Raw genomic sequence first — 14,050 nt, 5'->3', positions numbered from 1 at the left:
TTTTAATAAATATGACCAATGTCCCTACCCTAAACCTTACCAGTAGTGTCATTAAAGCAAATGGGAGGTGGAAAACGCAATTGATGAAGCAACCACGTCAATTAGGGGGTGCTTCTATGAAGCTTTCGGCTCATGTGTTCTTTTGGACTCGTACCCTGGTCCATTCCATTGCAAGTTCAACGCTCTAACAGTTTAGCTTGATTAAGCTTGTAAATGATGTTGGTTAAGTACTGCAAACTTTAAAATGCATTGCCTAACAAGTCGCTATAGTACAAATGTTTAGATGTCATTAAATAGCATTATGTGAGGAACAGAGCAAAAAGTGTATATGAACTGATATCAGCCATTTTACTCAACATGATCAGATGGGAAATCAGCATGTTGTTTCTGAGAATTCCATTACCTTAGGATCGGCCACATTCTGCTGACTCACTGACGAGTGGCCTCTCCTACCAGACATTTTTGCATCAGCTCCAGCATGTTTACTTTCCCTCCAGCATGTTTACTTTACCCACAAACACCCAACAACACTTTGGCCACTGGGGGCAGTATTTCAAATTTCGGTTAGCAAACTGATTTTAGCTAAAGAAAAGTTAACCTGCTGTTTCTGATTTCACTGTGAGATCAGTCTGTTTTACTCGTGAATTGTGTGAAAGTGAATTAAAGTCATGCAGAATGAGCCACATAAAACTCATTTTGAAAAATGTATATATAGTAACGGGATTCTATGAGACCAGCTTGGAATAAATTGTTCCAACAAAAGCAAGTCTATTGATTTGAAGCCCAAACCTCCACCTCAGTTCCCCACGTCGTTTGGCGGTTGGAGCATCTCCTGCCTGGTGATCCCCCTGCTAGAGGGGGCAAATCTGGAGAGGGCTTGGTCTCCCCCACTGCTAATGCGCGCTAATGCTAGTCCCTGACACCATGCCAGATGCTCCGCTCTTGGCAGAGGATCTAAGCAAATGTGGGAGCACTCATCCCCCGTATGGAGATCTCACGCCCTGTAGGACAGTGACACTCTCTCCTGCTCCATCTCCTGTATGGCCCCCAGATCTCTTACCTCCCCTTGGGCCTGCCGGATCCAGCTCCTCTCTGCTTCTCTCTGCTCCTGACCTTTCCCACAGCAAGGCCCCAATCTGGGTTTATCTGTTGGAGGGCTCACTCCCCTCGCCAGTCAGCCAGCCAGGGATTTCAGGTCAAAAATAAGACATCTGTTCTTGTGGATTAGCAAATATTCTGTGCACCCCAGAAAGCTTGTTTGGATATTGTGGGCTCAGCTAGTGGAACAGTCTATGGGTTACGTAAGTGCAGTTTGATAGCTGTGTTATGTACGTTGCAAATCTCATATCCCTTCTATGTACTTTATCGTGGTAGCTTGGCAAAGTACAGATCTGAACTAGGTTTTTTCAAAATCCCCAACTCAAGATCAGAATACCTCCAGTGTAACTCCAAGAGCTTTCAAGCTACATCCACCAAATTTGTCACAGTCCTTCACCCCATTCTGACCATTTTTCTGTACCTGATGATCAAATATCACAAAAATGCAATTCCACTGACAGTTTTATTGTAACAATCAAATTTACAAAATAAATAAATAAATGTACAAATTATTTATTTATTTTTTTTAAATCCCTTTTTTTAAGGATGTGACTTAGGACACATCCACACTTTTTTTTTTTTTTTTTTCTGTTTATTAATATAGTACTGTAGTACTAGAGAGCAGTTTCAAAAGTCTCAACATTTTCTAAGGCACAAACTTAGAGAAATCAGTGCATTTTTAACTACAAATTGTATTAGTGTGGATGTGGTCTTACATTGATTGAGGCCATGTCCGCATTAATCCTTTTTTGTTGGAAAATACAATTTTCAGTTTCCTAACATCATAGTTTTTCAAAGTATGCATTAATGGAGAGTGTTTTCGACAGTTTCTGTTTTCAGGAGAAGAAAATGGCACTTCAGTGTGGATGAGAGGCGTAAATGTAACTAAATCAATGCGTTGTCAAATGAAAATGTATTAGCGTGGGTGTGGCCTGAATGTTCAGTGGCCTGCAATGTTGAATTTCAAAAAATTAAAATGTCAATAAATATAATTTCTTTACGGGGATCCATCTGTCTATCTATCCATCCACCCACCTAGGGTGCTCCCACCCTACCTACCTATCTAGCTGTCAGTCAATCTATTTAGCTGTCTCTCTGTGTCTGTCAGTAAGTCTTTAAAGGGATAGTTTACCCAAAAATGAAAATCCTCTCATTATTTACTCACCCTCATGATATCCCAGGTGTGTATGACTTTCTTTCTTCACCAGAACACATTTGAAGAAAAATAGAAAAATATCTCAGCTCAGTAGATCCTTAAAATGCAAGTGAATGGTGATCTGATTTTTGAAGCTTCACAAATCAAAGACAGTCAGCATAAACGTCATCCAAACACCTCCAGCTATTATATTAATGTCTTCTAAAGTGACACAATCGCTTTTCGTGTGAAAAAGAAAAATATTTAAGTACTTTTTTTTAAAACTCTAAATCATGCTTCCATTCAGAAGCGGTGCACACGTTTAACGTAATCGTTTTGGCATTTGAAACACGCGAGAACTGACGCACATGAGTCCCAGCCAGAAGAGCAGCACTGTTTACAAATGAGGAGGAGGAACGCTGTACAGTAGCTTGGTTGGTTTTGGTTTAGATCTGTATTTATCTGTTTCTTTACTCACAATGGTGTGTTTGTGTGCTTATCCTGGATGTCTCAACCGAGAGGAGAACTTGAGATTACGTCCATATCATGGCAATGGTAATATGTCACACGAGAGGCCGCGATGATTTAGAGTTAAAAATGACTTAAATATTGATAATTTTTTGCACCAAAAGCGATCGTACCACATTAGAAGACATTAATTTAACCACTGGAGTCATATGGATGGTGTTTATGCTGACTGTCTGCGATATTTGGAGCTTCAAAAATAAAAATGTTCACATTTTCTTCAAATGTGTTCTGGTGAAGAAAGAAAATCATACACACCTGGTATATCATGAGGGTGAGTAAATGTTTGTACTGATAAACTTTCCTTCTCTAGTTTGTATTCTGTGATTCAAGATATCTTCATAAACCACAGAATAAATTCTCAGTTATACAAGTAACACTGCACTGTAACAGAAAGCAACGATGCCTTGCAATTAAACAGTGTCTGGACTGCATGGTCAGTCTGCTCATTAGCGCAGTGGGTGGTTGTTTACAGGCAGTCCTGGGGCTTTGTTTGTCTCTTAAATCAATGTGAAACCTCAACCCGCTCTCAGGTAATTTACCCCTGATTATGGGAAAAGTGCTCCCCTATACCGAATCATCTTCTCCACAGGGAGACCCTCCTCAGTCACACCAGTCAGATGCCCCTGTCTTTCCCATCAGCACACTTTGTGCCCTGAGACGGGGGCTGGATAGAGACAGATGTGTTGGACACTGTGTTGGTTGACATTAGCCCATATTGACAGTCATCAGGGGTAAAACATCCTTAAGCCTCTGAGTCACAGGGTGACTGTATCGCTCTAGAATGCACTGACCTCATGGAATGTCTGCAGGTGGCAGTGACATGTGTCTGACAATGTGTGCGTCACTATCAAGTTATTGATAGGACACACAGAACCAACTTGTGCACATGTATAATAAATATAAGCAGAAATATATCCCTGCTGACAAGACCAGCATGAATTTCCCGGCTGGTTAAGGCTGGTTGGTGCTGGACTAGCTGGTCTAATCGTGCTCCTCATCAGCATCCCACACTGGAGAACTGCATCCAAAACACAACATATGGGGAAGAATGGGGCTAGTTGTCATACTTGTCATACAGAGTATTTCTCTGGGTAGGTTTATGTTTTAAAGTTATTTTATGTATAGGTACATACCTTAAAGTCTATCTATAGAATATTTTCACCATTTCAACACATGTTGTAACACTAAAAAGTTATAAATTGGGGTATATAGGGTAATCTGCCATTAAACAGCTTATTGTAGGCTTTAACAGAAAAAAAAAAAAGAAATGTAATGAATAAACTGCATACATTTGTAACATTTAACATACAGTATGTGACTTCTTGCCCTAATAAAAATGTGGCAATTTATCCTGACCTGACATTTATGAAAAATATCCTTGTCCTGAGAACATTTTGGTTAAATTCTACCTAGAGCTGCATGATTTATCAATGGCCAAAGATGTTAGTCTAACGCAGTGGTTCCCAAACTGCAGGGTGCCGCAACCACTGGCTAAGGGGCTATCTGTGGTCAGTTCAATATTTTAATAGCTACAGATGCTAAAAAAATATCAGCAGTATCAAGCTTTGACTCAATTCGGTAGCCACACACTGTTTGATTTCAGCTGGCTACTTTCAAACGCTCACATGCGTATGTCTGCCCGTGCACTCTTGTACTGTGATGAATGCAGCTGCATGCGTGAACAGCCAAATGCTTTTTTTTTTAAGTCAGTGCCCTTCTTGACACTATATTAATGTGAACACAGCTGTTAATATATAAGCAGATGGGACAAAAATAATATATTTCAAAATATTGGATGTGTGCGATATGTAAATGCATCCTAACATACCCACTGCTCTTTGTTATAGGCATTCAGACATTCAGACTGCATCAAAGTAGCATTAATTTATATCTAATAATCACACAGTTAAGATTGTCGATAATTTAAATGGTTTTATTTAGTATTAATGTTTTTATATTATTTTAATATAAATATATAGTTTTTAAATGTTACGGTTACAAAAAACTTAAAGCACTGTTTACTCTCTTCTCTATTTAATTACTGGGTCTTGAATAATTACCTTAAAATCTTGAAGTGTAACGATGCGCTGCTGGCGCTGACAATGATGAAGATGATGACGATGAAGTGAAGAACCCAAGTGCAATTTATTAATAAACGTGAAAACCCTAACTACAAATGTGAATGAAAAATAAACATAAACATGAACTTGACTTAACATAAACTTGGCATAGCATGACCTGACATGACGTGAAGAACATACCAAACACATACATCACATGACCAGGAACACATGACATGAAACAGGAACTAAACTTTTCAAAATAAAAGACATGAAAAACATGAATCAACAAAATACACATGACATATCCCCCCCACTAAGGGGCAGCTCCCGATGCCCCAACACATGAACAAACACATAAAACATGAATCAACACAAAGTTCTGTAGGGAGCTGGGGGGGGGGGGTCTTGAAGCATGGCTTGGAAGGGCATGGCAAGACATGGGACCAGGGCAGAGTCAATGGAAGGTGGGGCCCCGAGAGGCTCGAGGGGTGGAGCCGTGGAAGGCGGAACCGTGAGAGACTTGAAGGGCGACACCATTGAACTTGGTACCCAGAGAGTAGCCGAAGACTCGAAGGGCCAGGGTGGAGCCGATGGCAGGGAGGACCAAGGTGGCGCTGGAGGCTCAGAGGAGCAAGGCGGAGCTGGGGGATCGGAAGACTGATATGAGCTGGTGGGGCTTAGTACCAAGGTGGAGCCGTAGGGATGGAGGTCCCTGGTGGAGCTGATGGATCGGAGGGACGAGGCGCAGCCAGAGGATTGGAGAGCCAAGGCGGAGCCAGGTGACTGACAGACCAAGGAGGAGCCAGAGGGATGAGGGACCCCGGCAAAGCCGACAGGCTGAAAGACCGCATTGGATCCGAGGGAACGCAGAGCTGAGGCGATGTCGAGGGACCGACAGGCCAAGGTGGAGTCCAGTGCTCGGAGGGTCTAGGTGGGGTCGGAGGGTTGAAAGTTCCCCTTGCCTGCTCAGGAGATCTGAGGGTGGGTACAAGGGCGTGAACCATCTCCAGGTCTAATAGCTCAGATGTGGCTATGACAAGGCGTGGAACAGACTTAGGCATGGCTGTGATGTGGCATGGAGCAGGCTCAGACGTGGCTGTGACATGGTATGGAGCAGGCTGAGGTGTTGCTGTGACATGGCATGGAGCAGGCTGAGGCGTTGCTGTGACATGGATATGGAGCAGGCTGAGGCGTTGATGTGACATGGCATGGAGCAGGCTGAGGATCCGGGGCAAATGATGGCACTAGCTCAGCGACCATGACGAGGAACTCTGGCTTGGCGGCCATGACGTGAAACTCTGGCTCGGCGGCCATGACGTGAAACTCTGGTTCGGCGGCCATGACGTGAGACTCTGGCTCAGCGGCCATGACGTGGGATGCTGGCTCGGCGACCATGACGTGAGACTCTGGCTCGGCGGCCATGACGTGGGATGCTGGCTCGTCGGCCATGACGTGAAACTCTGGATCGGCGGCCATGACGTGAGCCTCTGGCTCGGCGGCCATAACGTGGGACGCTGACTCGGCAACCATGACGTGGAACGCTGACTCGGCGACCATGACGTGGGACGCTGGCTCGTCGACCATGACGGCTACTCTGGCTCGGCATCCGCCTCCCCCCACAGTGAACGTAGGACCAGTAATCTGCAGGGCAAGGTCGATAAACTGAGCCAGGCTGAGGGAACCGTAACTGCCAGGCATCAAAGTGGAGATTGGCTCACTCAATCCAAAACGGAAACAGTCTTTTAGGGCGACTTCTTTAAAGTCCACCCGGCAGGCCAGATCGTAGAAGTCCTCCACATAAACCTCCAGGGGACGATTCCCCTGACGTAGGCGTATGAGTTGTATTGCTGGGTTCATTGTTAGGTCAGGTATTTCTGTAACGATGCACTGCTGGCGCTGACAGTGATGAAGACGATGACGATGAATTGAAGAACCCAAGTGCAATTTATTAATAAACATGAAAACCCTAACTACAAACGTGAATGAAAAATAAACATAAACATGAACTTGACCTAACATAAACTTGGCATAGCATGACCTGACATGACATAAACAACGTACCAAACACATACATTACATGACCAGGAACACATGACATGAAACAGGAACTAAACTTTTCAAAATAAAAGACATGAAAAACATGAATCAACAAAATACACATGACATGAAGCATGTTTACAGAGAAACACTGAAGGCTCCATTGTTTTAATTTAATAAGTGTTTTTTTTTTTTAAGCATATTTGAATATTTACCAGTGCAACACCAATTTAACATAGAACTGTGTACAAAACTCTCGTTTTGCTTTTTACTTCACTTTAGCAAATTAGAATATGAACAGGCTAAATCCTTTATGCACTTTAGTTTAACACTTTTTGCATTTTTATCAATAATAAAACAGTGCTGTTTAGTTTATAATATATTAGTTGCAGGACTTTTTGATTCATATTTTTGCTTTACAACTTAAACTTCCTAGTTTTTGTTTATTGCATTTTTCCAAAAGGCTGAAGCAAAGAAGATTTTGTCAGAACTTTTATTAAATTATATGTTACTTTGTTTAGAAGCCAAATACTCAAGTTTTGTAAATCACTTAAATAACTTTTTTTTCTTCAAAATCATAAAAGAATCGTGATCTTTATTCTAAGCAAAGAAATTGTGATTCTCAATTCATCCAGAATCATGCAGCTCTAATTCTACCTGAAGTATTTTATAGTTGACCCTTGCCTGAATTACACCAGTATGATTTTATTGTGTTCACCTGTTTACCCAATAGCTATAGCTAAAATATGATATTGAAATTTTATTTTGGAGGACAGATTTAAAAAAAAAAAAAATGTTAAAAATTAAGACAGTTTTGAACTAGGTGTTTGAAACCAACATACAAAACCACTCTAAGGGAAAATACACATTTGTGTAACTTGATTTTTTGACTCCATACTTTGTAGTTACTCAAAGCCCTTGAGACAACTTCCCCGTGTGACAACTAGCCCGAGTCTCTGCAAATGGTGACCAGCTATGCTAGTCTTTTTAGCAGTAAAGGAGTCCAAAAAGCCTTGTACCTCAAAACCAATAAACCAATGTAGTTACTAAACAGACCATAAAAGTGATTAATGACTTAGAACACAATATTAGATGAATCTCCATGCTTCCTCAAAAGGTTATAATTAGCGAGTGTGAACGCAAGATCTCCGAAGTCCCTGTCAGGCTGCTAATCACAGTGGCCTTTTGCGGGAACACAAACACACCTCATGGAGGTGAAACCTGAGTGTGGCCCCTTCGGCGGTATTGTCTTTCATCGAGCTCCTGGGAGCCACCTTGCATCGCTCACACAAACATGGGATTATGTACCATAGTAACATGGTATTTCGCATGCAGACGAGCTACATCCTCAATCTCTCTGCTGTGGGGTTTGGATTTACCCTGAACTACAGCTCAGATATGATCATTAAAATAGCAGAAACATAGTTTCCCCTTTCGGTGTAATGAATAAATGTGAGATGGGGCCTCTGTTTCAAAACCAAGTGAGCTAAGTGAGCTTTGGCTACATGGGTAGATAAATAAAAATACTGATTCAGGGATCTAACATATCACAACAATATGATGAGAAAAAGTATTGTGATATTTCAGTAGATGATTGCCACATAGCCCTAGTTCTCATGTGTCGTGCAGTGGGCTTGAAGTCGCCTTAGTTGAGGATGAGGGATGTTTAGCCTCCTGAGCCTCATTCACAGCTATAACAGCAGCAGTGATGCCTCCCCCCTGCACCTGCTCCCTTGTGCAGACCCCAGCGTCCCGGCTCTGCGGCCCCCAAGAGCCACAAGGTGGAAGGCGGAATCAGCATCCCCACGCTGAGCGAGTCTCGCTAGTTTCTTTCAAGATCCCAAATCCCCTCAGCAAACCCCCCCCCTCCCCCCACCGCCCCACACATCCTGCATCTCCTTTCGTGTACTTTTTGTGTCTATTTGAACTGTGACCTTGGGCACCCCCTGCAACTCCTGTGCTGTGATGTCAGCAGGGGGTACGGTGGAGGGCAAGCTGAGGGTAGCAGGTCAAGGGTCGAGAGCTTCAGGGGCCAGATTAGAGTAATGAGGGAGATGGTGGAGGAAGGAGAGAGTTTTGAGCTTCACCTCAGCTTCCATCGATCCCAGGTGCTACAGGAAGGCCGGGAGCGAAAGCAGCCCCCTAATTTCTGCTAATTATGATCCAGTGTTACTCAATACTGGTTTCACTGAGCAAAGAAAGAAAGACAGGAACTGAACAGTGATGGGGATGAGAGATACCAAAAAATACCACAATACTAGTGATAAACTAAAATGTCAGGCTGATTAAAGTCGCAGTGAAGTGCCTTAACATGCGTAGTTCTATTTGGTGTTTTCACTTATTTCCTGCTGAAACAGGAAGTGGGCAAGGACATGTCGAATAACTTGTCCTTTTTTTAAAACATTGCCAATTGGCTTTATTTTATATCCCAGCACACACACACATACACACATACACCTCTTTCCACTGTGCTGCTCATGTCAGAGCCATCTTAATAGGGTAACTGAGAACCGATCTCACTACCGGCCCACTTTTCCACTGACTTGAGAAGCCATCAAGGATCTAACAGACAACATTTAAAATATTGACTTGTTTCAGGTGACGTCACTGTATGGCCATGCCACAATATTTGTGACCAAAATTCCATATGCTTTCAATGTGCTGCACTGTGGTGTGCGACAAAAGCCTTCTTCAGGAGTTAAAAGCAGCTCTTACATTCATACAGACGGGATCATCACAGACCAAACAGAGCTGTAATATTGTGACCAAATCATCAGACCTGAAAACAACACAAAACATCAATAACTTCTGAATGAGACATGCTTATGTTGATGTACCACTGGACGTGTGTACTCGTTGGTCACACATCAGACTCGCCATGTATGGTGATGAATCATGGATAAAATATATTTAAATGTCAGCGTAAGTCCAATTCTTTTCTATATTTGTGCTGTCTTCAGACATCTGTGAACTTTTCCTGGGTCTTGCCATGTATCAAAAGCTATTTTTGATGTTTTACTTGATATCACTTCATGGGTGTTTTTCCATTCACCGGCATTGTTTGTTCCCACTGATGGTCACAAATATGGCAGCTGTGAGGAAAATTTTTTGTCACTGAAACAGGTCAATAACCAGCCCACCACCACACACAGCACATCACAGTCTTTGCTTGCGATGAGGCTGGATCCGTTGTGTAAGTCCAATGCAGATGAATGAGAAACAAGCGAGTAAAAGATCACAATATTACAACACTTTGAATGCACAATTTCTCCACATCCGACTCGTGTTTCATTCAAAAGTGATCACCTCTGGAAACATTCAGGCATAAAATGCTTCGAACATCCGGTTATTCCTCCTTTTTTTAAATGTAAAAATATCAAGCCAGCAAGCCTGTAACCAAGGTAATTTGGGGTAGGGAACAAGGTTTTGGGAAGGTAACAGCTGAAAATACACCACTTTACCATCTTTGCGTTTGCTGCTTCAACACCAGGTTTGTATACATGACAGGCTCGTAAAGGGGCGAGGTTAAAAAAGCTGACTAAAAACTTAGGACTATTGTCTTAACTGCCAGCTAGTTATTATATATTGATTATAGATTACTAGGTCATTTTTTTTATATAAAAAAAAATATGCATGGATAAGCAGTTACAATAAAACTGGTAACATGCATTAAGAAAATAAATAGGGTCAATTTTGATATCATGCTGACTTCAATGTCTGGACAAAGCTATCGGTTAACATTCCCATTCATCTCAATGGCAGTTGCACAGGAAATCGCAGTCTCAAGACATTCAGTAGCGACTATCCTGAGCTGTGAGGTCAAAGACAGCAGACAGGGCAAAATTATAAAAAATTTAATCAATTTAACACTTTTAATGGCCCTCCAAAAAAATCAGCCACTGGCAAAACATCTACTTTTATATAATGAAAAATTAGCGATTTTTAGTAAGAATACACTGTTACCGCTTGGTTGATAATCAAGAAGCATTAGCATCATTTGTGTTGATATTTTGCTATCTAATTCAATGCAATGACATTCAGACATTTATTAAGTGCAGACTACATGGAAAATACTTTTTTGGGGCCACAGGATATATATCGGCATTATAATGGACGTTGTCCACCCCACTCTCAAGTTACCTGTATTTGTATCTGCCATAGAAAAACCCATACTAGTCAACCACTACATAAAACCACAAAAAAGTGAACAGAGTGAGAAAGAGACTGAGAACCTATGTGATGTATTTATTCATGCCTCTCCTCATTCTTGGCAGCCGTTCAGCCGCTGTAAACAACAGACTCAGATCTGACCTTTTCAATTGGTGGAGACTGAACTCACACTGTGTGAGAGGCATTCTGCAGCAAGGGTGGCAGACAAAAGCTGAACTCACGACAAGAAATCGTTATTATGTAGGACGGGGGCTTTGGCTCACATTAACAGATGTGCACTTCTCTAAACTGGATGAGTATCAAGCTCTTAAATGAATGCCTGAGGGATTCACGTCACAAGGGAATTCATGAATCTTCCCACTCTTTGTTGTTTTTCTTCTACAGGTTTCAAGAACCGTCCTAAGTCTCTCAAAGTCTTTGTGAACCCCACCAGCCACAAAAAAGAGGCGTACAAAATCTATCTGGACGAGGTGGCCCCACTCTTCAAACTCGCCGATATACAAGCTGATGTCACCAGTGAGTCTTACACATACAGGCACAAGTACCTGAGTACTTGGAAGTGACAGAAAGACTGATCATGACAATTAATTAATAATACAATTAACTGTGCGACTTGCCTTTCTTTTCTCAACTTTGAAACATTTTACTCTGAACAAAATTTAGTAATAACTATTACATGCAAATGTGTCATAATATTTAGTGTTGTGACTCGTTACAACATGATAGTTAGTGGTACCTTGTGATTCCTTAGACACCAGTGTCAAATACTACAAAGAGAAAAAATAAAATATAAATAAAATAAAATGGGGCAGCAATTGCGCTCAGCACTCTAGAGAGGGCACAAACACCGGATGCATTCTTTGTTTCAAATCGCCAGACATAATGGAACAAAACGCAGGCTCACATTTTTTGTAGACTCTTTTTTTTAAAACTTGTTGTTTTAAAATAATTATTTTAACTTGCACCATAAGAATCGATTTAGGACACTGAAAAAACAGCAAGATGTAATATTACGAGATGTTCGTCTGATGCATACAGTGAGTACATATACCAACAATTAAAAAGCACAGATAATGGGTCCTGCATTGCTCAGCGAGTATTGACACTGACTACCACTCCCGGAGTCACGAGTTCGAATCCAGGGTATGCTGAGTGACTCCAGCCAGGTCTCCTAAGCAACCAAATTGGCCCGGTTGCTAGGGAGGGTAGAAACACATGGAGTAACCTCCTCGTGGTCGCGATGAGTGGTTCTCACTCTCAATGGGGCATGTGGTAAGTTGTGCATGGATCGCGGAGAATAGCATGAGCCTTCACATGCTGTGAGTCTCCACGGTGGCATGCACAATGAGCCACGTGATAAGATGCACGGACTGAGGGTCTCAGAATCTGAGGCAATTGAGACTTGTCCTCCGGCACCTGGATTGAGGCGAGTAACTGCACCAAGGACCTATTAAGTAGTGGGAATTGGGCATTCCAAATTGGGAGAAAAAGGGGATTAAAAAACAAAACAAAAAAGCAAAGATAATAATAAATGTTTAGGCTATACAGCACCTTTCAAACATAAAATGACACTCAATGTGATAAAGTTGGAATATGAAAATATATATATATATATATATATATATATATATAAACAATTAGAAAAACAACAAGAATTACAATAGAAGTTAAAAATAAATAAAAAACAGGAAATATAAAAATAGACTTAAGACTTAAAATATATTGTATTTATTTTTTTGGTTTAAATTTAAATTAATTGTTCATTTAATATGTAAGAAATTAAGATACATTAATATATCTAATTATCTTAATCATATTATATCTGCTTATCTTAATCTTTATCTTAATATATCTTAATTTAATAATAAATTAAAATATATTAATCTATATATTGATTAATATGTACTCTGTTATGGCATTAGGAATGGCCATTTTAATCATTTTGTCTACTTGAGTATTTTAAATCAACAAACAGCACATAAATGTAAAACAAAACAACCAGAGTAGCTCTTCCTCTCAGGTTCATAGTAATGACTTTGTGCACAGGTGGTTGCCACCCCTCAGGCCTCACTGCTGGTCGAAGCGCATTAAGGTCTGCCCTCAGGGTTCGTTCACTCAGGATTCATCTCTCAGTGCTCAACAATTCCCTATATATGCTAACAAGCTGGACATTGTGCTTTACGCCATTAGGCATTGGCAACCGATCATAGGAAATCAATATTTTAGGGTGAGGAATGTCAAGGTCCTTATGCTAATTCATCATTTGAACACGCACTTAAAAACTAAATGAATCATGTTTACCATTTTAATTGTCATCTCCGCAAATGTTACTAAACACAAGTTAGAGGATACTTTCTTATGAGCAGTCCTTGCTAAGGCAAGCATAACTAATTACTATTGCTCATATTTAGGGTTAGGGATTGAACAAACCTCTAGGCTAAGTACTGTTTGTACTACTGACATGAATAATACCACATATCTTCCTCAATATTTCCTCAAAATGACAAAATGGGTAAAAATATACCATAGACTTGAATTGAGCCAGATGAAGGGACCAGAATATAATAGAAACTTGGGGGTGGGCTCTTGGGCTAAAAAGTAATGACCTAGCAGTTATACCCACAGCACCCTAGCAACTGTATAGCATCACACTAACAACCAGCCAAAACATCTTAGCAACGGCGTAGTAACCCACTACAAAACCCTTGCATCGTGTCTCACACAGGCAAGCACTATACGCACATTCTTTTAAAAAAATGTTTAAAGGAATAGTTCACCAAAAAAATGAAAATTCTCTTACCATTTACTCACCCTCATACCATCCCATATGTGTATGACTTTCTTTCTTCTGCAGAACACAAATGAAGATTTTTAGAAGAATATCTCAGCTCTGTAGGTCCTCTCAATGCAAGTGAATGGTGACCAAAACCCTGAAGCTCCAAAAAGCACATAAAGGCAGCATACGACTCCAGTTGTATCATCCATGTCTTCTGAAGCGACAGAAATATAACTCCTTTTT

The 14,050-nt window shown here is 41.0% G+C and overlaps 1 protein-coding gene across 1 annotated transcript in view; it reads left to right on the top strand.

The window, feature by feature from the left end:
* Positions 1-14,050, top strand: part of cerkl (ceramide kinase-like) — an 85,532-nt gene that overhangs the window by 39,224 nt on the left and 32,258 nt on the right. The window contains exon 3 of the mRNA XM_051710114.1: positions 11,416-11,547. Coding sequence (XP_051566074.1) covers positions 11,416-11,547 — 132 coding nt within the window. The remainder of the gene's footprint in view (positions 1-11,415; positions 11,548-14,050) is intronic.

The sequence above is a fragment of the Myxocyprinus asiaticus genome, chromosome 11 (assembly GCF_019703515.2).
Source record: "Myxocyprinus asiaticus isolate MX2 ecotype Aquarium Trade chromosome 11, UBuf_Myxa_2, whole genome shotgun sequence".
NCBI lineage: Eukaryota > Metazoa > Chordata > Actinopteri > Cypriniformes > Catostomidae > Myxocyprinus > Myxocyprinus asiaticus.
The sequence above is the reverse complement of the archived record's forward strand: the minus strand, read 5'-3'. Positions and strand labels throughout refer to the sequence as shown.